At 44.6% G+C, this 26,915-nt stretch overlaps 1 protein-coding gene across 2 annotated transcripts in view; it reads right to left on the bottom strand.

The window, feature by feature from the left end:
* Positions 1–26,915, bottom strand: part of LOC141144549 (collagen alpha-4(VI) chain-like) — a 418,531-nt gene that overhangs the window by 48,697 nt on the left and 342,919 nt on the right. For both annotated transcript variants that reach the window (XM_073630331.1, XM_073630330.1), the window contains exon 39: positions 10,076–10,233. In XM_073630331.1, the coding sequence (XP_073486432.1) occupies positions 10,076–10,233 (158 nt within the window). The remainder of the gene's footprint in view (positions 1–10,075; positions 10,234–26,915) is intronic.

Genomic DNA, 26,915 nt, shown 5'->3' with positions numbered 1-26,915 from the left:
TGTCCCCATATAATACTATTACCATAGCGCTCCCCTGCCCAGTGTCACCACGGACCAGTGCTCATCCTCCTCGACCAGCATCCATACAGTCCTCTGCTCTTCCCCCCACCTCTACACTGAGCATGCAGATAGGGCAATAAAACAATATGGTGTGCAGTGCTTTGTGGTGACAAATGCACAAAAGAGTCTTATTAAGTAGAGAATAAATATAGTCCTGAAATATATAAATCTGTGATCTGATTAAAAGAAATATTTTGTGTATTCAAAGTATTCCAGTGCTGAGTGTGCTCTGCTGTGTTCAAATCATTCCTGATTTCTGGTGAATAATTTAAACACAGCAGAGCACACTCAGCACTGGAATTACTTTGAATACACAAGATTTCTTTTAATCAGATCACAGATTTATATATTTCAGGACTATATTTATTCTCTACTTAATAAGGCTCTTTTGTGCATTTGTCACCACAAAGCACTGCACAACATTTTTTGTTTTATTGCCCTATCTGCATGCTCAGTGTAGAGGTGGGGGGAAGAGAAGAGGACTGTGTGGATGCTGGTCGAGAAGGATGGGAATTGGTCCGTGGTGACACTGGGCAGGGGAGCACTATGGTAATAGTGTTATATGGGGACAGGTTAGTGGTGAGGGTGGCGGGGTATTGATCATCTTGGATAGGACAGTCTGGCACCTCCCTTACCATGTCCAGCAGGTCTGCAGTCTCTGATCATCTCCTGTCTCATGTCTGCAGTCTCTGACCATCTCCTGTAGTATGTCTGCAGTCTCTTACCATCTTCTGTAGTCATTTGGGGGCAGTCTGGAGCTCCTCTTCTGCTGTGTTTACACTTTGCTACATGCAGGGAGTGTTGTCTTTTTTTTAAGAACAGATAAAATTTAAAAAATGGAGTTCTTCTGACTACTTGAATTTTTTGGATGAAAACCGTGCGCAGTAATCGTGATGCATCGACATGCATCGCGGAATCGAATCATGGACCGGATAATCGTAATCAAATCGAATCGTGTGGCCAGTGAAGATGCGCACCGCTAATACACACGGTCACACAAATCTTGTCAGAAATTCCAAACGTCAAGAATGCGGTGACGTAGAACACGTACGACGAACCGAGAAAAATGAAGTTCAATAGTCAGTGCGGCTCTTCTGCTTGATTCCGAGCTTGCGTGGAACTTTGGAATTGTGTACACACGATCGGAATTTACAACAACGGATTTTGTTGTCGGAAAATTTGAGAACCAGCTCTCAATTTTTTTTTGTGACAAATTCTGATGGAAAATGTCCGATGGAGCCTACACACAGTCAGGATTTCCGACAACAAGCTCCCATCGAACATTTTCCGTCAGAAAATCTGACCGCATGTATGGGGTATTAGTGTTCAGCCATTTTGTATGTCATGTTTTTAGACATTAAAGTAGAACTATAGGCAAAACTTTTTTTTCCATTTTTGGATAGAACACAGGAGGGTTATAACCCCTGTCACATTTTTTTTTTTCACTGTCTGGGTCTCATTGCTGAGATTTCTCTTCACTCTCTGTCCCATAGCCAAACAGAAAGTGAGAAGAAATCCCTGCAAATTAGGACAATTCCTTAGGGACTCCCAGGTCTCCAGAAAGAATTTCCAAATGGGAAGATTTCACTCTATTTCTTTTCTGGGGGCAACCCAAAATTTGGGATTTCCTTTTACTTTCACTTTCAATGATAATGGTAAACAGGACAAATAGAGAGGGAGAATTTCACTAAAGGGGGCACAGACAGCAATAGAAACTGACAGGTGTTCTAATACCTCTCCACTCTATCCAAAACTAAAAAGAATCTTTTGCCTTTAATTATACTTTGACCTGTATTTATTTAGTTATGGATTGAGTTAGGAAGGAATGAAACCTCAGGTTATTTTTTTGCTGTCAGTGTCCCACAGGGAAGATCAGAATCAGAAACAGAATAATTTACTATCATTTTACAATAAAAATAACAAAATGAAATGCAGATGCGGCCTCCTTACATAAAATAAATCACATACCTCACATGGACATTATCTTCATAAAAACAACACATACATTGCATAAAAAATGCATACTGCATATTTAATTTAACCCTAAAAAGATATTCCTTTAATTTCCACCCTTGGGACAGATCAAGTGAAAAGAAAAAAAAAATTAGGATTTTCCCTTGTCTTCTGTCTCAATGACCATGGTCACTAGCGGAAATAGAGGGGCAAATCTCCCCCATGGGACACAAACAGCAATAAAAACTTGACAGAGGGTCTAAACACTCCCACTCTATCCAACATTTAGAAGTAAAAGTTCTGCCTTTACATATACCGTACTTTAACCGCTTGCTGACTAGCCACTGTCATTTTACTGCGGCAGGTCGGCATGATCCCGCAAGCCGTTGTAGCTATATGTCGGCTCACGGGATCGGGATAGCAGGCACGCGCCAAAAAAATTGCCCGGTCATTCAGCAGCCAAATCTTCTGGGGTTGAAGGGGTTAAATACCATATTTTGGACATTCAAAAGTTCATAATATACTGGATGAGCGTCCTAATATTATATACTGTGGACTTAAAAATAAACATAGGAAACAGATTATCATACCCAAGTTTACTGGATACCCTACCATGGGTCTGTATGACATGCACTGCAAAAAGCTTCACAGAGTTGCTCAAATAAAAAATGATGTAGCTAGTATCTTGCTTACAATGCTTGTGATAACCTGGCTAAACTATGTGACATTATTTCAGAGTAGCTTTCACCATTTTCATTTAAAGTGAATTTCCAGTTTTAATAAGAATACATTTGTCTTTCTAGGTCCTTTCTCAAATTAACTTGTAAAATAATAATTATCTTCACTACTGCCACCAGAGCAGTCTCATGGTATAATAACAAAATGCATACCAATGTCATGTTATTTAAATAATGCTAAATTATAAAAATGGCAAATGCCACAATAGAAATATATACCGCATTTCCCCGAAAATAAGCCCGGGTCCTATATTGATTTTGGCAACAAAAGACACAGTAGGGCTTATTTTCGGGGTAGATCTTATCATGCCATGTGCTGTCTTCTCCCTCCCACTCTACCTGTCAGGAATCTCCAATAGAACCGAGTAAAAGTGCTTGTAAAATGCTAGAATCCACTCTATTACAGTATTATATCATGTAAATTGTGTATGTTTCTGTAATCTGATTGTGCCAAATATCTTCTTATAGCACCGCTGGTCGCTTCTGTGACCTGCCGGAGCTCTCTTCCCCGCTCCGAGCACTGCAGAGGGGTAGGGGGGGTGGGATCGCCCCTAAAAGCTGGGAGAAGAGGAGGAGGAGAGCAGTGGGAGGTCAGCCGAGCGCCGAGAGGCGCTATACCGAAGGTATTTGGAACAATGAGATTACGGAAACATACACAGTTTACATCATATAATACAGTAATAGTGTGGATTCTAGCATTTTACAAGCACTTTAAACTAGGGCTTATATTGCAGCCCTCCCTGAAAATCACAGTAGGCCTTATTTTTGGGGTAGGTCTAATTTTCCAGGGAACACCATTTTATATATATATATATATATATATATATATATATATATATATATATATATATATATATATATATATATATATATGTTCAGGTGGAGATCTATCTGAACAACATTGAAGCCATCACCAGGGTTCGGCACCATTTAATATATTATTTTTTGTTTTTTAGAAAAATAAATTAACTAGTAAGCCCCCAATAAACAGTAAGGATGGCATGAAGACAACTTAAAAATATAAGAAAACAAACGTTTCTGTAAAAATATAAACTTAGCCTACCTTAAAATTTAACTTCAGTGAGAAACTCGGCATTACGTCATTAGGGCAGTGGACAGTGTCTCAGTAGGGCAGTGGACCATATGTTTACAGTGTCAGTAAGGCAGCACATGGTCAGTAGGGCAGTGGACGGTGCCAGTAGGGCAGTGGACGGTGCCAGTAGGGGAATGAATGGGGTTAGTAGGGCAAAGGATGGTGTCAATAGGTCAGTGGATGGCCAGTAGGGCAGTGGTGGATGGCAGTAGACAGTGTCAATAGGACAGTCGGTGGTGTCAGTAGGGCAGTGGACCGTGTCAGTAGGGCAGTGGACCGTATGTTGGCAGTGTCAGTACAGCATTGAGTGGTGTCATTAGGGCAGTGGTTGGCCAGTAGGGCAGTGGACAATGTTAGTAAGGGAATGGATGTTGTCAGTAGGGGAATGGACGGTGTCAGTAGGGCAGTGGATGGCCAGTAGGGCACTGAACAGAGTCAGTAAGGCAGTTGATGGCCAGTAGGGCAGTGGACTGTGTCAGTAGGGCAGAGAATGGTAGTTCAGGCAGTGGATAGTGTCAGTAAGGGAGTGGAGGGTGTCAGTAGGGCAGTGGGCAGTGTCAGTAGGGCAGTAGATGGTGTCTATAGGACAGTGGATGGTGTCAGTACGGCAGTGGACGGTGTCAATAGGGAAGTGAACCGTGTGTTGGCAGTGTCAGTACGGCATTGCATGGTGTTATTAGGGCAGTGGTTGGCCAGTAGGGCAGTGGACAATGTTAGTAAGGAATGGATGTTGTCAGTAGGGGAATGGACGGTGTCAGTAGGGCAGAGAATGGTAGTTCAGGCAGTGGACAGTGTCAGTAAGGGAGTGGAGGGTGTCAGTAGGGCAGTTGATGGCCAGTAGGGCAGTGGGCAGTGTCAGTAAGGCAGTAGATGGTGTCAATACGGCAGTGGACCGTTTCAATAGGGCAGTGGACGGTGTCAATAGGGCAGTGGACGGTGTCAATAGGGCAGTGGACGGTGTCAATAGGGCAGTGGACGGTGTCAATAGGGCAGTGGACGGTGTCAATAGGGCAGTGGACGGTGTCAATAGGGCAGTGGACGGTGTCAGTAGGGCAGTGGACAGTGTCAGTTGGGCAGTGGACAGTGTCAGTTGGGCAGTGGACAGTGTCAGTTGGGCAGTGGACAGTGTCAGTTGGGCAGTGGACAGTGTCAGTTGGGCAGTGGACAGTGTCAGTTGGGCAGTGGACAGTGTCAGTTGGGCAGTGGACAGTGTCAGTTGGGCAGTGGACAGTGTGTTGGCAGTGTCAGTACGGCATTGCATGTGTCATTAGGGCAGTTGTTGGCCAGTAGGGCAGTGGACGGTGTCAATAGGACAGTGGGCAGTGTCAGTATGGGAGTGGATGGTGTCAGTAGGGCAGTTGATGACCAGTAGGGCAGTTGAAGGCCAGTAGGGCAATGGATAGTATCAATAGGGCAGTGGATGGTGTCAGTAGGGAAGTGGACCATGTGTTGCCAGTGTCAGTAGGGGAGTGGACAATGTTAGTAGGGGAATAGACAGGGTCAGTAGGTGAATGGACGGTGTCAATAGGGCAGTGGTCAGTGTCAGTGGGGCAGTGGACAGGGTCAGTAGGTGAGTGGCCGGTGTCAGTAGGACAGTGGGCAGGGTCAGTATAGGTGTGACGGTGTTAGTAGGGCAGTTGGGCCAGTAGGGCAGTGGACGGTGTCGGTAGGGCAGTAGATGGTGTCGGTAGGGCAGTAGATGGTGTCGGTAGGGCAGTAGATGGTGTCGGTAGGGCAGTAGATGGTGTCGGTAGGGCAGTGCACGGTGTCAGTAGGGCAGTGGATGATCTCATTAGAGCAGTGGATGGCCAGTAGGGCAGAGGTTGGTGTCAGTGGCAGTGTCAGTACGGCATTGCATGGTGTCATTAGGGCAGTGGTTGGCCAGTAGGGCAGTGGGCGGTGTCAGTACGGCAGTGGACAATGTTAGTAAGGAATGGATGTTGTCAGTAGGGAAATGGATGGTGTCAGTAGGGCAGTGGATGGCCAGTAGGGCACTGAAAAGAGTCAGTAAGGCAGTTGTTGACCAGTAGGGCAGTGGACCATGTCAATAGGACAGTGGACAGTGTCAGTAGGGCAGTGGGCAGTGTCAGTATGGGAGTGGATGGTGTCAGTGGGGCAGTTGATGACCAGTAGGGCAGTTGAAGGCCAGTAGGGCAATGGATAGTATCAATAGGGCAGTGGACGGTGTCAGTAGGGAAGTGGACCATGTGTTGCCAGTGTCAGTAGGGCAGTGGATGGCCAGTAGGGCAGTGGACAATGTTAGTAGGGGAATAGACAGTGTCAGTAGGTGAATGGACGGTGTCAATAGGGCAGTGGTTGGTGTCAGTGGGGCAGTGGACAGGGTCAGTAGGGCAGTTGGGCCAGTAGGGCAGTGGACGATGCCAATAGGGCAGTGGATGGTGTCGGTAGGGCAGTAGATGGTGTCGGTAGGGCAGTAGATGGTGTCGGTAGGGCAGTAAATGGTGTCGGTAGGGCAGTAAATGGTGTCGGTAGGGCAGTAAATGGTGTCGGTAGGGCAGTAGATGGTGTCGGTAGGGCAGTAGATGGTGTCGGTAGGGCAGTAAATGGTGTCGGTAGGGCAGTAGATGGTGTCGGTAGGGCAGTAGATGGTGTCGGTAGGGCAGTAGATGGTGTCGGTAGGGCAGTGCACGGTGTCAGTAGGGCAGTGCACGGTGTCAGTAGGGCAGTGCACGGTGTCAGTAGGGCAGTAGATGGTGTCAGTAGGGCAGTGCACGGTGTCAGTAGGGCAGTGCACGGTGTCAGTAGGGCAGTGCACGGTGTCAGTAGGGCAGTGCACGGTGTCAGTAGGGCAGTGGACGATCTCATTAGAGCAGTGGATGGCCAGTAGGGCAGAGGTTGGTGTCAGTAGGTTGGTGTCAGTAGGGCAGTGGACAGAGTCAATAGGGTAGTGGATGGTCAGTAGGGCAGTGGATTGTCAGTAAGCATGGGCAATGGATTGTCAGTTAGCAATGGGTGTTCCGTAGGCAGTAGGACAGTGGATGGGCTTAGCAAAGCAGAGATTTGCATGTACAGTGAGTACAGCAGGACAGAAACTTCCTGCACATTTAAAACAGCTTCACTCTGTTATTCGCTCTTCTTGTGTGCTGATCCCCGTTGCCCCTCCTAACTTGTCCATATCCTGTAAGATCACACACGAGTGCCTGGGATGGACTTGTGTGAGGATGGGTGGGGATGCATACTATGTATTTTGTTTCCCTGCGCCTCTTTGCCTTTGTGAGAGAAGCGATATGGACTGGGGGTCGCTAAGCCAGATGACAGGTAGCCCAACACCAGCCAATTTTGGATAGATCGGAAATAATTATAACCCCTGCTTGTTTGTTTTTTCTGAGTGTGTCCCATTGGGGAGATTTTTTTTCTTACTTTCTGTACTGGAGACACAACAGGAAGTGAAAAGACATCTCTCCAAAGTGAGGAAATAGTCCCTCTTACACATCACACATATCCCATCATGCACTGCTTTAGTACATCACAGAACAGGCATGTTTTACCACTCTGGACCACACCTCCCTCATTACTTTACCACCTTTTACTTCCACTCACATTACTACTTCTTCCATTAAGGTAACCATACACATTACAATCTGATTGTACAATCTCCTTTAGATTTACCATCAGCTATGTAGTGCAAGGGCCTATCTGATTTGAAAGAAATTGAATAGATTATTCAGGTGGGTCCTCCAATTCCATCATTTTGGTAAATCTGAAGGGGATTGTACAATCAGATTGCATAGCATATGGTCATCTTTATACAAGTACATCGGAGGGAGTGGACAGCGATATTCAGCTGTCAGGCTGTGATCCGGCGCATTGGTTTCTTTTAGGTGTTTTTGAGCGCTTCCATGCGTCATGCATAGATCAGTCCACTTACTTAAATGGCCTTCCCTATGCGCGACAAACACCCCAAAGAAGCTCCAGTCAGCGGAGTGCGGCATGTTTTTTTTTGGTGCGCTTGCAATGCGTTTGTGGCACGGCAGATGTGTGCCTTCTACCTACGCTTGGGGTGCCATTAACCTTTAATGGAAACGCAAGTTCAATGGACATTTGCAGCGTTTTTCCAAAACACGTGTTTTTTCTGCAATTTGCCATGCATTCGGAAACATGCAGATGTGAATGGAGACTCATTGTTCTTGTGTAAACACACCAATTTAGACCATTTCAGATCCCATTCACACCTAGTGTAGTAGGAGCACATGTTTTTTGGCTTGTTTTTCCTGTGACATGCATAGAGCAGCTCGTTGATTTCAATGGGCTGCCCCACACGTAGCAAAGTAGCTTATGGGACATTTTGGCTTGTTGTGATTTACACATTTTTTACTGCACATTTTGCTTTGTTTTTTTTTACATGGCAAAATGTGTGTTTGCTTCTGCTTTTGTGGTGCTGTTAATTAATGGCACCAAAAGCGTGACTAATTCATTTTAGGTGTATAAATGTGGCCATACACTATAACATTTCTTTGTACGATCTCAGTACAATCTTCTTTAGATTTATCAAAAATAGATCATAGGAAGACACACCTATCTATCAAATCACTCTGTTCCAATCAAGCAGGCCCTTGCACTACATAGTTGATGGTAGATCTAAAGGAGATTGTACAATCAGATTGTATAGTGTATGGTAAGCCATAAAGACTTCCAGGTACACACTTCTCCAGTTTTCAGTACTACAGTTCTGCTTCAAATAGGCTGTTATGTGATTGCTCAGCTCCTGCACACTCTATGCAAGATGAGGTTAAAGTACAAAACTATTGATGGCCGTGTATAGAGGAAGAAGCTCACTGGCAAAGTCTGCATGTAGCTGCAAAGGTGGATGAGAGCAATCTCTGGGAGCGAGAGAGCAGGTGTGTGTTGATAAGGTCAGCTGGTGAACTACTTCCTTGTAACGTTTTTTTCATCCCAAAAAACAAATTTTAGGATGGATAATGGAGGGACGTTCTTCAGGAGACTGGAGGCTGAGGTAATGACTGTCCTAAAAGACAGAGAAATCTTTTTTTTTTCTGCAATAGAGCTACATTAATTGTATATTGGTACACAGGGAAGCTCGAATTTAGAAAAAAATAAAATAAACAGGTGAACTTAGCATAATGGATTTAACCACTTTCTTACTGGGCAACTAAGCACTCTTCCTGCCCAGACCAATTTTTAGCTTTTAGCGCTGTCACTCTTTGAACGACAATTGCGCGGTCATACAACATTGTACCCAAGTAAAATTTTTAATCATTGTTTTGCTACAAATAGAGCTTTCTTTTGGTGGTATTTCATCACCTCTGGGTTTTTTATTTTTTGTTAAAAAAAATTTAAAAAGCCCGACATTTAAAAAAAATAAAAAATACAAAGACTGCACTGATGGGCACCGATAGGCTGCATTGATGGGTACTAATAGGCGACACTGGTGGGCACTGATGGGGTGGCACTGGTGGGCACTGATGGGTGGGCACTGATGGGCATTGATAGGTGGCACTGAAGGGCACTAATAGCTAGCACTAATGGGCACTAATAGCTAGCACTGATGGGCACTGATGGGTGGCAGTGACGGGCACTGATCGGCACTGGTAGCTGACACTGATAGGCAGCACTGATTGGCATGATTGGTGGGCATTGATAGGTGGCACTGATTGCTGGCACTTTTGCACTGGTGGGCACTGATTCGGGGCACTGTGGGCATTGGCAGGCGGCACTGGTGGGCACCGATGAGGCGGCTTCGCCTCTTCCTCTTGGGGAGCGATGTCCCTTGTGCAGAAGTCGGTGATCAGCTTTTTTTTCTCCTCACGCTGTCAGTGTGAGGAGAAAAAAGAACAATTACCAAACTTCTGTTTACATCATGTGATCACCTGTCATTGGCTGACAGCTGATCACGTGGTAAGGGGACGCGAATGCCCCCTTACTCCGATCTGTGATCACTTGAGTTTCATTGACTCGGTGATCACAGTGTGCACCGTGCGCACCCTGCAGCGGACGCACGGGGAGCGTGCAAAGGGGAGGACTTCTATTGATGGCCTCCCGGCAAAGTAGATCCGCGCTGCAGCCATCATTCGGCTATAGCACGGATCTGAAGGGGTTAAATAAGCTGCAAAACTATTTCTTGAAATGCAGCTGTTTTTTTAATTAGACAACTGGTCTGCAGATGTCTTTTTTTTTCCCTTTCTTAAAATATTCACTTGGGATATGTTAGATGAGGAAGAAATTATTTGTGTATGTGCATGCTGATACATACCAGTGAACCCTGTCTCAGTCGATAGATTCACAGTCTCTGTAGTTTCTGAAACAATATCACTCTCTGTTTCTTCCTCATAATAGTATTCTTCCACTTCTCTTTCTGCAAACTCTCCCATTTGTTCTGTGGGTTCAACTTCGACTTCAGTGTAGTCAGCACTAAAGGGATATCCCATTCAATGATTATTACATTGATGATCATAATTATTGTCATTACCATTAAACACATAAAATAATACGTTGTATTAAGCAATCAAATAATATAAAATAATGCTTTTTATGAATGATTATTAATCACTTGAATCTGTTAAACTATTTTATCAAAAGAAAAAATATATTCTGTTTAACGAATGTTTAGTTACCACAATTGTAAATGTGCTGATTTCTTAAAACTATAACAATGAAATATGAATCCATTGCCTATAGTGTACCAAAATATTGTTTCCAAACTTATTAAATTTCATATGCAGTTTCCTTGTCATTGAGTGGCAACCTGCTCATGCAGTATCGCATGTTTGTAGATGTGACACCATTCTTTTCTTAACTAAGGCTTAACCCGTAGGGTTGATTTACGAAAGGCAAATCCACTCACTTTAAATCTGAGGGGAAGATCTGAAATGAGGGGAAGCTCTGCTGATTTTATCATCCAATCATGTACAAGCAAAAATGCTGTTTATTTTCCTTGCATATCCCCCTCAGATCTACAGTGCAGTGCAAAGTGGATTTGCCTTTGAAAAAAACATAAATGGGTTTATTTACTAAAGGGTTTGTCATCTCATTCCACAGTAACTCATGACATGCACACATATATTATATACAGTATATGTGCGCATGTCTTGAGTTGCTGTGGAATGAGATGACAAACCCTTTGAAAAAAACAAAGGGATTTATTTACTAAAGGCAAATCCACTTTGCACTGAACTAATATATATAATAGGATTTTTTATAACAGCTTACCTGTAAAATCCTCTTTTGATGTACATCACGGGACACAGAGCCACAGTAATAACTGATGGGTTATAGGGTATCACTAGGTGATTGAACACTGGCACACCCTAACCAGGAAGTTCAACCCCCTATATAATCCCTCCCCCTACAGGGATACCTCAGTTTTGTAGCAAAGCAATATAAGTGTATTAGAAGAGGGGCGGGACCTCTGTGTCCCGTGATGTACATCAAAAGAAAAGGATTTTACAGGTAAGCTGTTATAAAAAATCCTATTTTCTTTCTCGTACATCATGGGACATAGAGCCACAGTAATAACTGATGGGATGTCCCAGAGCAATGCTATCTGAGGGGAGGGGAACCACAACCAAGTAGGGTGCAATCAGACCTGAGGACCCTGTACCGCTGCCTGCAGCACACTACGGCCAAAAGCGATATCCTCATGCCTTCTCACATCCACCTGATAAAATCTGTTGAATGTATGGACTGAAGACCAGGTTGAGGTCCTTGCAGATTTGAGCCATAGAGGCCCGGTGATGCACTGCCCAAGAAGCACCAATAGCCCTTGTGGAATGTGCCTTGATCTGAAACGGAGGAATCTTCTGTTTCAAACCGTAAGCTTGAATAATCATTTGTCAAATCCATTTAGCAATGGTAGCTTTTGACGCTGCCTGTCCTCTATTGGGACCCTCTGGCAGCATAAACGAAACATCCGTTTTGCGAATTTTAGCAGTTGCTTCCAGATAGGCCTTGACTGCTCCAAAGAATGTAGTGACCTTTCTTCCGAAGAACAGGGATCTGGAAAAAAGGAAGGCAGAACAATATCTTGGTTTAGGTGAAACTCTGAAACCGCATTCAGTAAAAAACTAGGATGAGGGCACAATACCACTCTATCCTTGTGTACAATCAAATAAGGCTCTTTACAGGAAAGAGCTGCCAATTCTGATACTCTTCTAGCAGAAGAAATGGCTACCAGAAAAATTAACTTTCTTGTCAACAAGACCAAAGGAATTTGACGTATTGGTTCAAAAGGCTGTTTAAAACAGACAGAACCAAATTTAAGTCCCAGGGGTTTAGGGGCACCTTAACTGGAGGGTTAAGACGCGTCACCCCCTGCATAAAGTTTCGGACCAAAGAATGTGTAGCAAGTGGCCGTTGAAATAATACTGATAAGGCCGAGACCTGGCCCTTGATGGTACTCAAGGCCAGCTTCATCTCTAATCCCAATTGTAGAAAATCAAGAATTCTACCTATCACATATTTTTCTGGGATGCCAACCCCTGGATTCACACCAGGATACATAAGCTTTCCAGACTCTATGATACAATTACTCTGGAAGCTGGCTTCCTTGCATTGATCAAGGTAGATATCACAGGATCTGAAAGCCCACGATTCGTCAGAATGTGGGTTTCACTAGCCAAACCGTCAAATTTAGCGTTTGTAAGGCAGGATGGCACACTGGACCTTGAGACAACAGGTCTGGGTGTAACGGTAGGGTCCACGGGAAACCCACCGTCATCCTTACTATTTCTGCATACCAAGTCCTCCTGGGCCAGGCGGGAGCTACCAGGAGTACCGACTTCCTTTCCTGCCTGATCCTGCAAAGGAGTCGCGGCAGTAGCAGAATAGGCGGGAATGCATAAATCAGTGAGAACCGATGCCACGGAATCACCAACGCATCCGTCCCGTATGCAAGAGGATCCTTTGTCCTTGCTACAAATCTGTCTATCTTTCTGTTGAATCTGGATGCAAAGATCTACATCTGGGACCCCCCATCTTTAGCATATGGCCCAAAAGACGTCGGGATGCAGAGACCATTCCCCTGGGAGTAACTGCTGGCGACTTAAATAGTCCGCCTGCCAGTTCTCTATCCCTGGAATGAAAACTGCCGATATGCATGGCACCTGCTTCTCTGCCCAGACTAGGATCTGGTTCACCTCTCTTTGAGCAGCTCGGCTCCTGGTGCCTCCCTGATGATTGATATAAGCCACTGCTATGGCATTGTCGGACTGGATCCTGACTGGACAACCCTGTAGCCTGAGTTCAGGCTCTTAGGGCTAGATATACCGCACGGATCTCCAGAATGTTGATGGGTAAGGTCCTCTCGGTTCTGGACCATACCCCCTGGACCGCAGACTGTTCCAGAACTGCTCCCCAACCTGAAAGACTGGCGTCCGTTGTTACCACTGTCCAAGTAACTGGTAGAAAGGATTTCCCCTTCTGGAGGTTTTCGGGTATTAACCACCAATTGAGTCTCTGACGCACCGCATGAGACAGGTGCATTGGAAATTCTAATGCCTGAACCTTCTTGTTCCAGGTCGACAGGATACTGTGTTGCAGCAGTCTTGAATGAAACTGAGCATAGGGAACTGCTTCGAATGAAGACACCATCCTTCCTAGCAGCCTCATAAAAAGGTGGACAGAAGGACCCTTCTTGGTCCTGACTACCTCCCTTAAAGCAGTGATCTTTGCCTGAGGTAGAAAAACTCTCTCCTGGCTTGTATCTATAATCAGACCCAAATACTCCAATCTTCTTACTGGTTTTAGGAAAGATTTTTCTAGGTTGAGAATCCAACCTAGGTGTTCCAGATACCTGACTGTGGTCCTCAAGCTCCCATTCAAAGAGGCTATCAAGAGCAGGTCGTCTATGTATACTATGTCAGTTATACCTTGAGCCCTTAATCTGGCCAGAGGAGGAGCCAAGATCTTTGTAAACACTCGAGGTGCAGTGGCTATCCCGAAAGGCAGAGCCACAAACTGGAAATGGCGCCCTCCTATCTCGAAGCGCAGGAACTTCTGATGAGCAGGAAAAATGGGCACATGCAGATATGCATCTCTGATGTCTATCGATGCCAGAAATTCTCCTCCCTGCAGGATGGAGACTACTGTCCGAATTGATTCCATGCGGAAGGACCGAATCCTTAGGAATCGATTCAGATCCCTTAGATCCAAAATGGGTCTGACATCCCCATTTGGCTTTTGGACCGTAAAAAGGTTGGAATAGAAGCCCAATCCTTGCTTCTTCGTGGGAACCACCATAATGACCTCTTGCGACAAAAGCCGCTCTAACGCTAGAAGGAGCGACTGCTTTTTCTCTGGATCCCTGGGGACATTTGACCTGAGGAAACAAGGAGAGGGAAATCCTTGGAACTCCAGTTTGTAACCTAAGGTTACCGTGGAGATTACCCATCTGTCCTGGAAGTCCTCCTGCCAGAGCTTTGAGAACTGTAGCAGTCTTCCCCCCACTCGAGCGAGCGGGGGCGCCCCTTCATAAAGAGGCCTTAGTGTCTTGTCTGGTAGACTTCTTCCCCCAGGACTTCTTTTGTCCCTGGGGTTCTCTTGTTTCTTGACACAGACGGAGGAGGCCGTCACTACTGCCTGGAGGCTGATGCCGCTGGTGCTGGGGAAAGAGTCCGTTTGAAAGAGGGACGCTTACTCTTTCTCTTAACAGGTAAAGGAGTGCTTTTCCCACTAGAGATCCTTTGAATATAGCTATCCAAGTCTTCTCCAAACAGCCTTGCACCACGAAATGGAAACCCAGCCAGGAGCTTCTTACATGGTGCTTCAGCTGACCAATTTTTTAATCATAAGATTCTACGCATATGCACCAACCCAAGTGAAAGACGAGAGGTTTGCATGATAGAATCTCTGATGGCGTCAAAAGCAAAATATAAGGCCGCTGGAAGGTTAGCCAACCCCTGGGCCTGTTGTTCAGGTAAAACTTTGATGACCTGCTTAACATGGTCTCTTAAGTATTGACCAACTCCAATCGCTGCTACTGCAGGTTGAGCCACTGAGCCTGCTAGGGCAAAAACATCTTTCAACAGGGATTGCATCTTTTTATCCACAGGATCCCTGAGTGTCACGGAACGTCCCTCACTCCGCTTGAGTGCTTCCGTCATATACCACTTCCTCCCAGTCTGTATACAGATATCAGATATTCCAACCTCTCTGAGCACAAAACAAGGCGACACTTGCTTGTTGCTAACATGAACTCACTTTATTTAGAATCAAAATTACAAGACTTTATATGCCGTTGGAACCTCCTCTAGCAATACAACTGTAACCTAATTAACATGAGCTAATTATCTAATCCTTTATACAGCCTAGGTGACTGAGACATGACCTTTCGCCCAGACTTGTGGTCACCGAGCTTCACACAGTTAATTAACACAAACAACAACGGGTGAAAAGACGTAGAGCCACACTAGACTTATTTACAATTAACACATTATAGCAGAATTGAGGACATTAGCATTTAACAGTACAAGTCCCAACGGTATAAATCAGTCACCATTCTAATATGGCATATAAAGGGTTCCCAGAGTGTGTGTTTTGGGGGGACATGGAGCTGATCCAAAGTAACACCAACCCCAGGGTCCCCAGGCATACAGCTCACAGAGAGCACCATTCCCCCAAATGCTAGGGCCCATAATCGGTGGGCAAGAGGCTTGCGTTCAGTCCCCTCCAATATCCTCTGTCCCGGGTGAGTCTGTCACACTGAGCATCTGAGCATTGTCTACAGGACAAGTCAGACTTTTATTTACGGAGGAAATGGAGGCATCAACGGCCGGTATTCCACACATCTTAATAAACTTTTCTTCCATAGGATAAAGTGTTGAAAGCTTTTTCGGTGGAAAAAATCGTTTATCTGGGTGATCCCACTCAGAATAAAGGAGCTTTTTAGAACAGGTAGAACAGTAGATTATGAACAGGAAAAGCATGTGCTGTTTGAGGAGGCTTCAGTGACCCCAATGAAGAAGAGGGTTCTTTAACTGATTCAGATACGGGCAACTTAAATGTGGAGCGGACCAATCCAGCAAGGATCTGTACTAAGACTCTCATCCTGAGAAGCTGCAGAGGGCCCTTCTCCACCTGATTCCTCTGAAGAGGAATCATCCATCCCATCCTGATCCTCTGAAAGGGATTCTTCTCCCCTATCCCAGAGCTCCTCAGCCTGAGGGTCCTGGGTAGCAGAGGAAGGCCTAGTGCGTTTTCTTCCACTGAGTGAAGATGTGATCACGGCCATTAATCTTTCCTCTAAACCATTAATGGTTGAGGAAAAAACCTCCTGCGTAATATATACAGGGGCTGAAGTGCCAGAAGCAGGTGTAGCCCCTGACCCCAACGGCTCTCCCTGGCTAACCGTCCCTGGCCCCTCGGGGGGGGAGGATGCTGCAGACAGGGGGCCCTCAGAACCCGAAGGAGATCCCCTAGAGCCTCTGGTTTTTGGGGTATTTGAACCTCTTCTACCCATAGTGCAAAGCAACAAGGTGGAGGTATCACAAAATGGACACTGACTGCTGAGCGATGTAGTCTAGCAACAGCCCTGCTACCAATGCCCAGTCTAGTGTTTCCTTAGTAAATGCTGCCTAGGGGAATGCCTGTTTTCCACCTTACATGCGACCGTCAGCTCTGTGTCCCTCCAAAGGCTGTGTGCACCTCCCAAGTGTGCCTCTTATAGCCGGCAATGTGGGCATCTGGGCATGCTGGACGCTGCACTGACACTCCGCCCCCCCTCCTCGTTTTTCAAACAAGCGAGCGCTTTCCGTGCAAGCCACCCCTCCGCTGGATAAGCGTGGAGGAAGGCTGGGGGTGGAGAAGGAAGGAGAGAGGCTGGCAGTGATGGGGCCTGCACCTGGGAATGGTGGCGGCGGTAATATTGCGGTATACTACCGCCTCACAGACCACATGCGGCACCCTTTTTTGAGGGGGAATATCCCTGAGGAGAGCCCCCCATCCCATCCTACCTGGAGCTCTGCTGGAGGAGCTTGTGCAGCGTGAAACACTGAGACAGACAATCAGCATAAGACGGTATGTGCTCTTGGCAGCCCCCGGTGGCGACAATAGGCATAGCATGCGTTTACCTTAAAGGAGAAACCTATTAGAATTAAAAAATTCTGTGGAATCTCCCTTACCTTATCCAGCTGCAGGGTTCTGTAATACACGGGCAACTTAAATGTGGAGCGGACCAATCCAGCAAGGATCTGTACTAAGACTCTCATCCTGAGAAGCTGCAGAGGGCCCTTCTCCACCTGATTCCTCTGAAGAGGAATCATCCATCCCATCCTGATCCTCTGAAAGGGATTCTTCTCCCCTATCCCAGAGCTCCTCAGCCTGAGGGTCCTGGGTAGCAGAGGAAGGCCTAGTGCGTTTTCTTCCACTGAGTGAAGATGTGATCATGTGATCACGGCCATTAATCACGGTGGGCTCCGTTTGCAAAAACCTTCAGAGACTGGGGCCCCCTACAGATAGGGGGATCCACAGTTCTGGGCCTGTAAAGCACCGGGCCAGAAATAAGGCTAGAAAAAACATTTTCTGAAGTGCGGGGTCCAGCTCTCTAAAAAGAGGAAGCGTTACAGGTAAAACCTCGTTTCTTCTGAAACGAGGCCCGGGTACCATCCAATTCAGCCTAAAAAGGACACTTTTAAATGGATCCGGTTCGCCTGGCTTGCCCCAGTATAGGACATAGGATGTTACCTTTGGAGCTCAGCACAGGACATCTTTACACGTCCAACACCTAAGACACTGGCGAAAAAACTGAGGTATCCCTGTAGGGGGAGGGATTATATAGGGGGTTGAACTTCCTGGTTAGGGTGTGCCAGTGTCCAATCACCTAGTAATACCCTATAACCCATCAGTTATTACTGTGGCTCTGTGTCCAGTGATGTACGAGAAAGAAGAAAAAAAAAAAAAAAATATATATATATATATATATATATATATATATATATATATATATATATATATATATATATATATATATATATATATATATATATATATATATATATATATATATATATATATATATATATATATATATATATATATATATATATATATACACACACACTGTATCTCACAAAAGCGAGTACACCCCTCACATTCTTGTAAATATTTTATTATATCTTTTCATGTGACCACACTGAAGAAATGACACTTCGTTACAATGTATAGTAGTGAGTGTACAGCTTGTATAACAGTGTAAATTTGCTGTCCCCTCAAGATAACTCAACACACAGCCATTAATGTCTAAACCGCTGCCAACAAAAGTGAGTACACCCCTAAGTAAAAATGTCCAAATTGGGCCCAATTAGCAATTTTCCCTCCCTGGTGTCATGTGAATCGTTAGTGTTACAAGGTCTTAGGTGTGAATTGGGAGCAGATGTGTTAAATTTGGTGTTATCACTCTCATTCTCTCATACTGGTCACTGGACGTTCAACATGGCACCTCATGGCAAAGAACTGAGGATCTGAAAAAAATTATTGTTGCTCTACATAAAGATGGCCTAGACTATAAGAAGATTGCCAAGACCCTGAAACTGAGCTGCAGCACGGTGGCCAAGACCATACAGCAGTTTAACAGGACAGGTTCCACTCAGAACAGGCCTCGCCATGGTCAACCAAAGAAATTGAGTGCACATGCTCAGCATCATATCCAGAGGTTGTCTTTGGGAAATAGATGTATGAGTGCTGCCAGCATGGCTGCAGAGGTTTAAGGGGGTGGGAGTTCAGCCTGTCAGCGCTCAGACCACACGCCACACACTGCAACAAATTGGTCTGCATGGCTGTCATCCCAGAAGGAAGCCTCTTCTAAAGATGATGCACAAGAAAGCCTGCAAACTGTTTGCTGAAGACTAACTGCAACTAATGCAGTTGGTATTGTGTGCAAAATATTTTAAACGCACAGTCTTCTGGTGCTAATAATTTTGATATTCTTAGTAAGTACAAGGATGTCTTTCATGGACTAGGATCATTTCCTGGGGAATACAAAGTCTATGCAAAACGAAAAAACTAGCCCCTAAGTCGAAGTAACATTGAAAGAAACAAAAAGAGAAAAGAAGAAAACGGGGAAGTGCCGTTAAACATAAACAAGGCCAAGGAAAAATTCCAAGCTTACTTACAGACCAGCCCACGGACAATCGAATCAACCTGTCTAACAGTATGCGTTTAAAACAGGGGTTTAGTCTGCACACATTTGCAAATACATGCGTAAGCTACAGACCACATCAAGGCACCCTGGTATCTGTAGTTCCTATCATTGACTGAAGAGTGACTCCACAATGGAAGCACATGCATTCTGATGAGTAGGTGGAGGGCAGATGGACTGAAGGGAGCCCACCCCTTCTTAAAGCTACAGTGAGCCTTGATGTGGCCTGTAGCTTAAGCATGTATTTGCAAATGTGTGCAGACTAAACCCCTGTTTTTAACGCATACTGTAGCTCCCCAGTGCTGGCAGCACTCATGCTGCCCCAGACCATGATGCTCCCACCACCATGCTTGACTGTAGGCAAGAGACACTTGTCTTTGTACTCATCACCTGGTTGCCGCCACACACGCTTGACACCATCTGAAGCAAATAAGTTTATCTTGATCTCATAAGACCACAGGACATGGTTCCAGTAATCCTAAAGCGGAGTTCCACACAAAAATGGAACTTCAGCTTTTCCGGTCCCCCCCCCCCCCCCCTCCAGTGTCACAATTGGCACCTTTCAGGGGGGAGGGGGGGAGCAAATACCTGTCTAATACAGGAATTTTGCTTACACTTCCGGCATAGATACCTGAGCCACCCGTGGGTATCTACGCCATTTCCCCCCCCTGCTGTATTCTGGGAGACACACGGGTCCCAGAAAACAGCAGGAACCAGTGGTTTAGCGCAAGGCTTCACTACCTGATTCCCTTACTGAGGATCATGGCGGCAGCACCCGACAGCCAAGGGATAGATCGGCTGCAGGTGCCGACATTGCGGGCACCCTGGACAAGAAAATGAAGCTCAATGTTTCTGAGCATGCGTCGAATTGTTTCCGAGCATGCATAGGAATTTTGCGCATAAGAATTTGTACAGACGATCGCATTTTCGGATAGAAACTTTTCCCGACCGAAAAATAGAGAACATGCTCTCAATCTTTTGCTGGCTGGAATTCCACCAGCAAAAGACTGATGGAGCATACATACGGTCGCATTTTCCGACAAAAAGTTCTCATCTGAGTTTTGCTGGTGGAATTTACGATCGTGTGTACGCGGCATTAGAGTTTTGTTTGTACTTTGCAGGACTTTGTTTCCAAATACAGTTCTGGCACAAATCTATGCCAGAACCGTGCACAACTTCTGTGCCAGAAAAATGTACAACATCTATGTTTATTTATAAAAATTTATAAACCTAGTACAGGACAATTTTATGGTCCAGTTTATTGAGGCCCCAACTAGGAATGAAGCTCTGTTGGACCTGGTAATCTCAAACCATGCAGAGCTTATTACTAATGTGCAGATAAAGGAACACCTGGGTAGCAGTGACCATAACATGATTTCATTTGATGTTAGCTGTAAACAAGAAATACATAAGGGAAAGATAAAAACACTTAACTTCAAGAGAGCAAATTTTCCAAGGATGAGGGCTGCTCTCGAGGACTTAGACTGGGAGGGAATATTGGCAGCGATAAACACAGAACAGAAATGGGAATTCTTCAAAAAGACTGTTTGGGACCTCACTGCAAAGTATATTCCCATGGGCAATAAGTTTAAAAGGCTAAAAAGAAAACCTGTGGCTCACGGTCAAAGTTAGAAAAGCTATAAACAATAAGAAAAGAGCTTTTAAAAAATATAAAAATGAAGGAACACTAGTGTCATTTAAATGCTACAAAGAATTTAACAGAATATGTAAAAAGGAAATCAAGGGTGCAAAAATTCAAAATGAACGACAGATCGCAAAAAATAGTAGGACAAACCCCAAAAAATTCTTCAAATATATTAATAGTAAAAAGGTCAGGTCTGAGCATGTAGGCCCTTTACAGAATAATCTAGAGTGGGTGACTGGGGACAAGGAGAAGGCTAATTTATTAAATACTTTCTTCAGCTCTGTGTATACAAAAGAGCATGGGGAAGTTCATGTCCATAATGGGGGTGGTATTGACACAGCCCCCAATGATCCACAATGGCTCAAAAAGGGATATGGTCCAGAAATATTTAGACAGAATAAAGGTGGATAAAGCACCTGGACCTGATGGCATCCACCCACGGATCCTAAAAGAATTGAGCTCTGTAATTTCAAAGCCATTGTATCTAATTTTTAGGGACTCATTAATGACAGGAATGGTACCACTGGATTGGCGCAGGGCGAACGTGGTGCCTATATTTAAAAAGGGATCAAAGTCTTTACCAAGTAACTATAGACCTGTTAGTTTAACTTCTATAGTCGGGAAGATACTGGAGCGTTTAATAAAAGACCACATAGACGAGTTCTTGCTGGAAAAAAACATTTTAAGCAACAGACAGCATGGGTTCATGAAAGACAGAAGTTGTCAGACAAACCTGATTTCTTTTTATGAAGAGGTAAGTAAGACCTTGGACAGAGGGGTGGCTGTGGACGTGGTTTATTTGGATTTTGCAAAAGCGTTTGATACAGTTCCCCACACACGGCTCATGTGTAAGTTAAAGTCTACAGGCTTGGAAATATCAGTTTGTAAATGGATAGAAAACTGGCTAAAAGACAGAATTCAGAGAGTAGTGGTTAATGATTCTTACTCTGAATGGTCTAAGGTTATCAGTGGTGTACCCCAAGGTTCAGTGCTGGGACCCTTACTCTTTAATATCTTTATAAATGATATTGGGTCTGGGATCAAAAGTAACATTTCTGTCTTTGCAGATGACACCAAGCTATGCAGTGGAATAACGTCCTTACAGGATGTCTCCAATTTACAAGCCGACCTCAATGCACTGTCTAATTGGGCGACTATGTGGCAGATGAGGTTTAATGTTGATAAATGTAAAGTTATGCACTTGGGGGCTAAGAATATGCATGCATCATACATGCTAGGGGGAGTACAACTGGGGGAATCTGTAGTGGAGAAGGATCTGGGGGTTTTGGTAGATCATAAGCTCAATAATAGCATGCAATGCCAAACTGCGGTTTCCAAAGCGAGCAAAGTTCTTTCTTGTATTAAGAGAGGTATGGACTCCAGAGAGAGAGATATCATTTTGCCCCTGTTCAAATCATTAGTAAGACCTCATCTGGAATATGCAGTTCAGTTTTGGACACCAGTTCTCAAAAAGGATATCGGGGAACTGGAGAAAGTGCAGAGAAGGGCAACCAAACTGATAAGAGGCATGGGGGAGCTCAGCTATGAGGAAAGATTAGAGGAACTGAATTTGTTCACTCTTGAGAAGAGGAGAATAAGGGGGGATATGATCAACATGTTTAAATATATAAGGGGTCCATATAGTGAACTTGGTGTTAAGTTATTCACTTTACGGTCAACACAGAGGACAAGGGGGCACTCTTTACGACTGGAGGAAAAGAGATTTCATCTCCAAATACGGAAAGGTTTCTTCACAGTAAGAGCTGTGAAAATGTGGAATAGACTCCCTCCAGAGGTGGTTCTGGCCAGCTCAGTAGATTGCTTTAAGAAAGGCCTGGATACTTTCCTAAATGTACATAATATAACTGGGTACTGACATTTATAGGTAAAGTTGATCCAGGGAAAATCCGATTGCCTCTCTGGAATCAGGAAGGAATTTTTTCCCCTGCTGTAGCAAATTGGAGCATGCTCTGCTGGGGTTTTTTGCCTTCCTCTGGATCAACTGTGGGTATAGTATTGGGTATATTGGATTGTACGTTTTTTTTTTTTTTTTTTTTTTTTTTTTTTTTTTTTTTTATGGTTGGACTGGATGGACTTGTGTCTTTTTTTCAACCTGACTAACTATGTAACTATGTTGTTGTAAATGCCCCTGCTTTTCTCTTCAACTTGTAATAGCAAACGTCACATTTATTGACATTTTTGTAGTGCAGCACACCAAACACAACACATAGTAGTGCCTTAGCGGTGGCTTCAGCCCAGGGGCACTGCCAGAAAATAATTTTTTTTGTGGGCAATGGCTGGTGTTAGTGCTTTTATCATCACGGCACCATGGCTGTTATGGTGTCAGGATTAGGGATGGGCTTTATGTTCGGGTCGAACATGAGTTCGACTCGAACATTGGATGTTTGCCCGTTCGCCGAACAGCGAACAATTTGGAGTGTTTACGGCAAATTCGAAAGCCACGGAACACCCTTTAAAAGTCTATGGGAGAAATCAAAAGTGCTAATTTTAAAGGCTTATATGCATGGTATTGTCATAAAAAGTGTTTGAGGACCTGGGTCCTGCCCCAGGGGACATGTATCAATGCAAAAAAAAGTTTTAAAAAACGGATGGTTTTTCGGGAGCAGTGATTTTAATAATGCTTAAAGTGTAACAAAAGTGTAATATTCCTTTAAATTTCGTACCTGGGGGGTTTCTAAAGTATGCCTGTAAAGGGGCGCATGTTTCCCGTGTTTAGAACAGTCTAACAGCAGAATGACATTTCTAAAGGAAAAAACGTCATGTAGAACTACTATCGCTAGCGCCGGCTATAATGAATTGTCGGTCCAGCAATACACATAAAAGTTCATTGATAAATACGGCATGGAATTTCCCCACAGGGGAACCCCGAACCAAAATTAAAAAAAAAAAAAAAAATACGTGGGGGTCCCCTTAAATTCCATACCAGGCCCTTCAGGTTTGGTATGGATTTTAAGGGGAACCCCGTGCCAAAATTTAAAAAAAAAAAAAAAAAAAAAAAAAAAAAAAAAGGTGTGGGGTCCCCCCAAAAATCCATACCAGACCCTTATCTGAGCACGCAACCTGGCAGGCCACAGGAAAAGGGGGGGGGACGAGAGAGCGCCCACCCTTCTGAACCGTACCAGGCAACATGCCCTCAACATTGGGAGGGTGCTCTTGGGTAGCCCCCCAAAGCACCTTGTCCCCATGTTGATGGGGAGAAGGGCCTCATCCCCACAACCCTTGCCTGGTGGTTGTGGGGGGCTTATCGGAATCTGGAAGCTCCCTTTAACAAGGAGACCCCCAGATCCCGCTCCCCCCATGTGAATTGGTAATGGGGTACAAAGGTACCCCTACCATTTCACAAAAAAGTGTCAAAATGGTTAAAAAAAAATCACAAGAGACGGTTTTTGACAAGTCCTTTATTAATTTGTTTTTCTTTCATCTTCTTTCTTCTGGTCTGACTTCGGTGTTCTTCTTCCTCCGCTCTTCTCGTCTCGCATCTTTCTCTGGCTTCTTCTCCGCTCCATCCGCATGATCCGCCTCAGTGGGAGTCTTCCACCGTGTGACGCTTCGGTTCCTTTGACACTTCTTATATAACGGAGGGTGGGGCCACCCGGTGACCCTGCCCTCCTCTGACCCACGGGGACTTCCCTATGGCTTTCCCCGTGTTGTCAGAGGGGGGCGGGGTCACCCGTTTACGTAACCGGGTGACCCTGCCCCCCTCTGACAACACAGGGAAAGCCATAGGGAAGTCCCTGTGAAGTCCCCGTGCGTCACAGGAGGTCACCTGGTGGCCCCGTCCTCCGTTATATAAGAAGTGTCAGAAGAACCAAAGCGTCACACGGCGGAAGTCTACCACTGAGGCGGATCGTGCGGACGGAGCGGAGAAGAAGATGGAGAAGAAGATGGAGGAAGAAGAAGAAGACCGAAGGAAGACCAGAAGAAAGAAGAACAAATTAATAAAGGACTTGTCAAAAATAGTCTCGTGTTTAACCTTTTTGACACTTTTTTTGTGAAATAGTACAGGTACATTTGTACCCCATTACCAATTCACATGGGGGGGCCGGGATCTGGGGGTCTTCTTGTTAAAGGGGGCTTCCAGATTCCGATTCGCAGACCCCCACAACCACCGGGCAAGGGTTGTGGGGATGAGGCCCTTCTCCCCATCAACATGGGGAAAAGGTGCTTTGGGGGGCTACCCCAAAGCACCCTCCCAATGTTGAGGGCATGTGGCCTGGTATGGTTCAGGGGGGGCGTTCTCTTGTCCCCCCTCTTTTCCTGCGGCCTGCCAGGTTGCGTGCTCAGATAAGGGTCTGGTATGGATTTTTGGGGGGACCCCATGGCATTTTTTTTATAATTTTGTCACGGGGTTCCCCTTAAAATCCATACCAGACCTGAAGGATCTGGTATGGATTTTGAAGGGGACCCCCACGCCTTTTTTTTTTAAATTTTGGTGCGGGGTTCCCCTTAATATCCATACCAGACCACATTTTTTTTTTATTTTGGTTTGGGATTCCTCTGTGGGGAAATTCCATGACTTTTTTCATCAATGAACTTTTATGTATATTGCCGGACCGACAATTCATTATAGCCGGCACTAGCGATAGTAGTTTTACATGACTTTTTTTCCCTTTAGAAAATGCATTTTGCTGTCAGACCGTTCTAAACATGGGAAACATGCGCTCTTTTACAGGCATACTATAGATATCCCCCAGGTACGACATTTAAAGGAATATTACACTTTTATTGTTTCACTTTAAGCATTATTAAAATCACTGCTCCCGAAAAAACGTCCGTTTTTAAAACTTCCTTTTGCATTGATAAATTGTCCCCTGGGGCAGGACCCAGGGCCCCAAACACTTTTTATGACAATAACTTGCATATAAGCCTTTAAAATGAACACTTTTGATTATTCATGTTCGTGTCCCATAGACTTTAATGGCGTTTGCGTGTTCGAACAAATTTTTTGCCTGTTCGCATGTTCTGGATGCAAACTGAACCGGGGGTTGTTTGGCTCATCCCTAGTCAGGATGATTGAAGCACATTATTTCTAATATTACATATGGAATCAGTGGGAGCCCTGAGTGTGTCACTTTCCATGTCGACCTGCCTTCAGATGCAGATTGTCACTTGCCACGTCCCTTCCACAAGTTGTGGATTGCCACTTACCTGCCACCAGATGCAGATTGTCACATGTGGCGGATTGCCACTTGCCACGTCACCTGCCACATGTTGCAGATTGTCACTTGCCACGTCACCTGTCACATGTTGCGGATTGTCACTTGCCACGTCACCTGACACATGTTGCGGATTGCCACATAACCTGCCACATGTTGCTGACTGTCACTTGCCATGTCTCCTGCCACACGTTGCGGATTGTCACTTGCCACGTCACCTGCCACATGTTGCTGGTTGTTATTTGCTACTTCACCTGCCACATGTTGCCAATTGTCACTTGCCACGTCACCTGCCAAATGTTGCTGATTGTCACTTGTCACGTCACCTGCCAAATGTTGCTGATTGTCATTGGCCTGCTAAGGTGCAGAGGGGGGGAGCAATTGTCCCCCCCCCCCCCTGGATCCGCCCCTGTTTAAGCTGCATTATTAAATGCAGACATCAAGATTATCAACAAACCCTGTTATTGTGTCACCTAGCACATGTTGATCTCATCTTCTAAAAAAGTTGTTTGCTATTATGGGTTGGTGTGAAAGGCAGAAATCATTAAGCCACATAGAGCACAAGCTTTGCAAAGCTTACTACAAAAGATCTTACAGATTACATTACTGTATCAAATAATTTCACCTCCCTTTTGTCCCTAGTTGTTTGTCCAGTGCCCTGCATGCAGTTTTATATTATAAATACTGTTCTTTCTGCCTGCAAACTGGAGATTGTCCATAGCAACCAAAAACATCCCTTTACATCAAAAGCGGTTTTAGACCAGCTAGAAAACAGCCATAATAAATTAGAATCACTTGCAGAATTGAGCGATAGTGATTTGAGGGGGAAATTCATCATCAAACACTGAAAGTAATGACAGTGACAATTCTGCAACTGAACAAATGTCAGTGTTTTTGATTTGATTACATTATTGAATAATTTTTATTATTATTATATTATCAGTTGTTATAATTATTTATAGTTATTTATTATATTATAATTTTGTGTTTCAAACTTTATCATACCCGTGATGTCCACTAGACTCTTGTTTGGACAGATTTAAGTGAGTTATTCCTAAGAATTACAGGCCTACAATATAAAACGCCAAATTTCCATGCAAAACATTGTACCGCTTTGAGCATCAAAAATCTGAAATAATCA

This window comes from Aquarana catesbeiana, linkage group LG05 (genome assembly GCF_042186555.1).
Source record: "Aquarana catesbeiana isolate 2022-GZ linkage group LG05, ASM4218655v1, whole genome shotgun sequence".
In the NCBI taxonomy this organism is placed as follows: Eukaryota; Metazoa; Chordata; class Amphibia; order Anura; family Ranidae; genus Aquarana; species Aquarana catesbeiana.
This window is presented reverse-complemented; position numbering and strand designations above follow the sequence as displayed.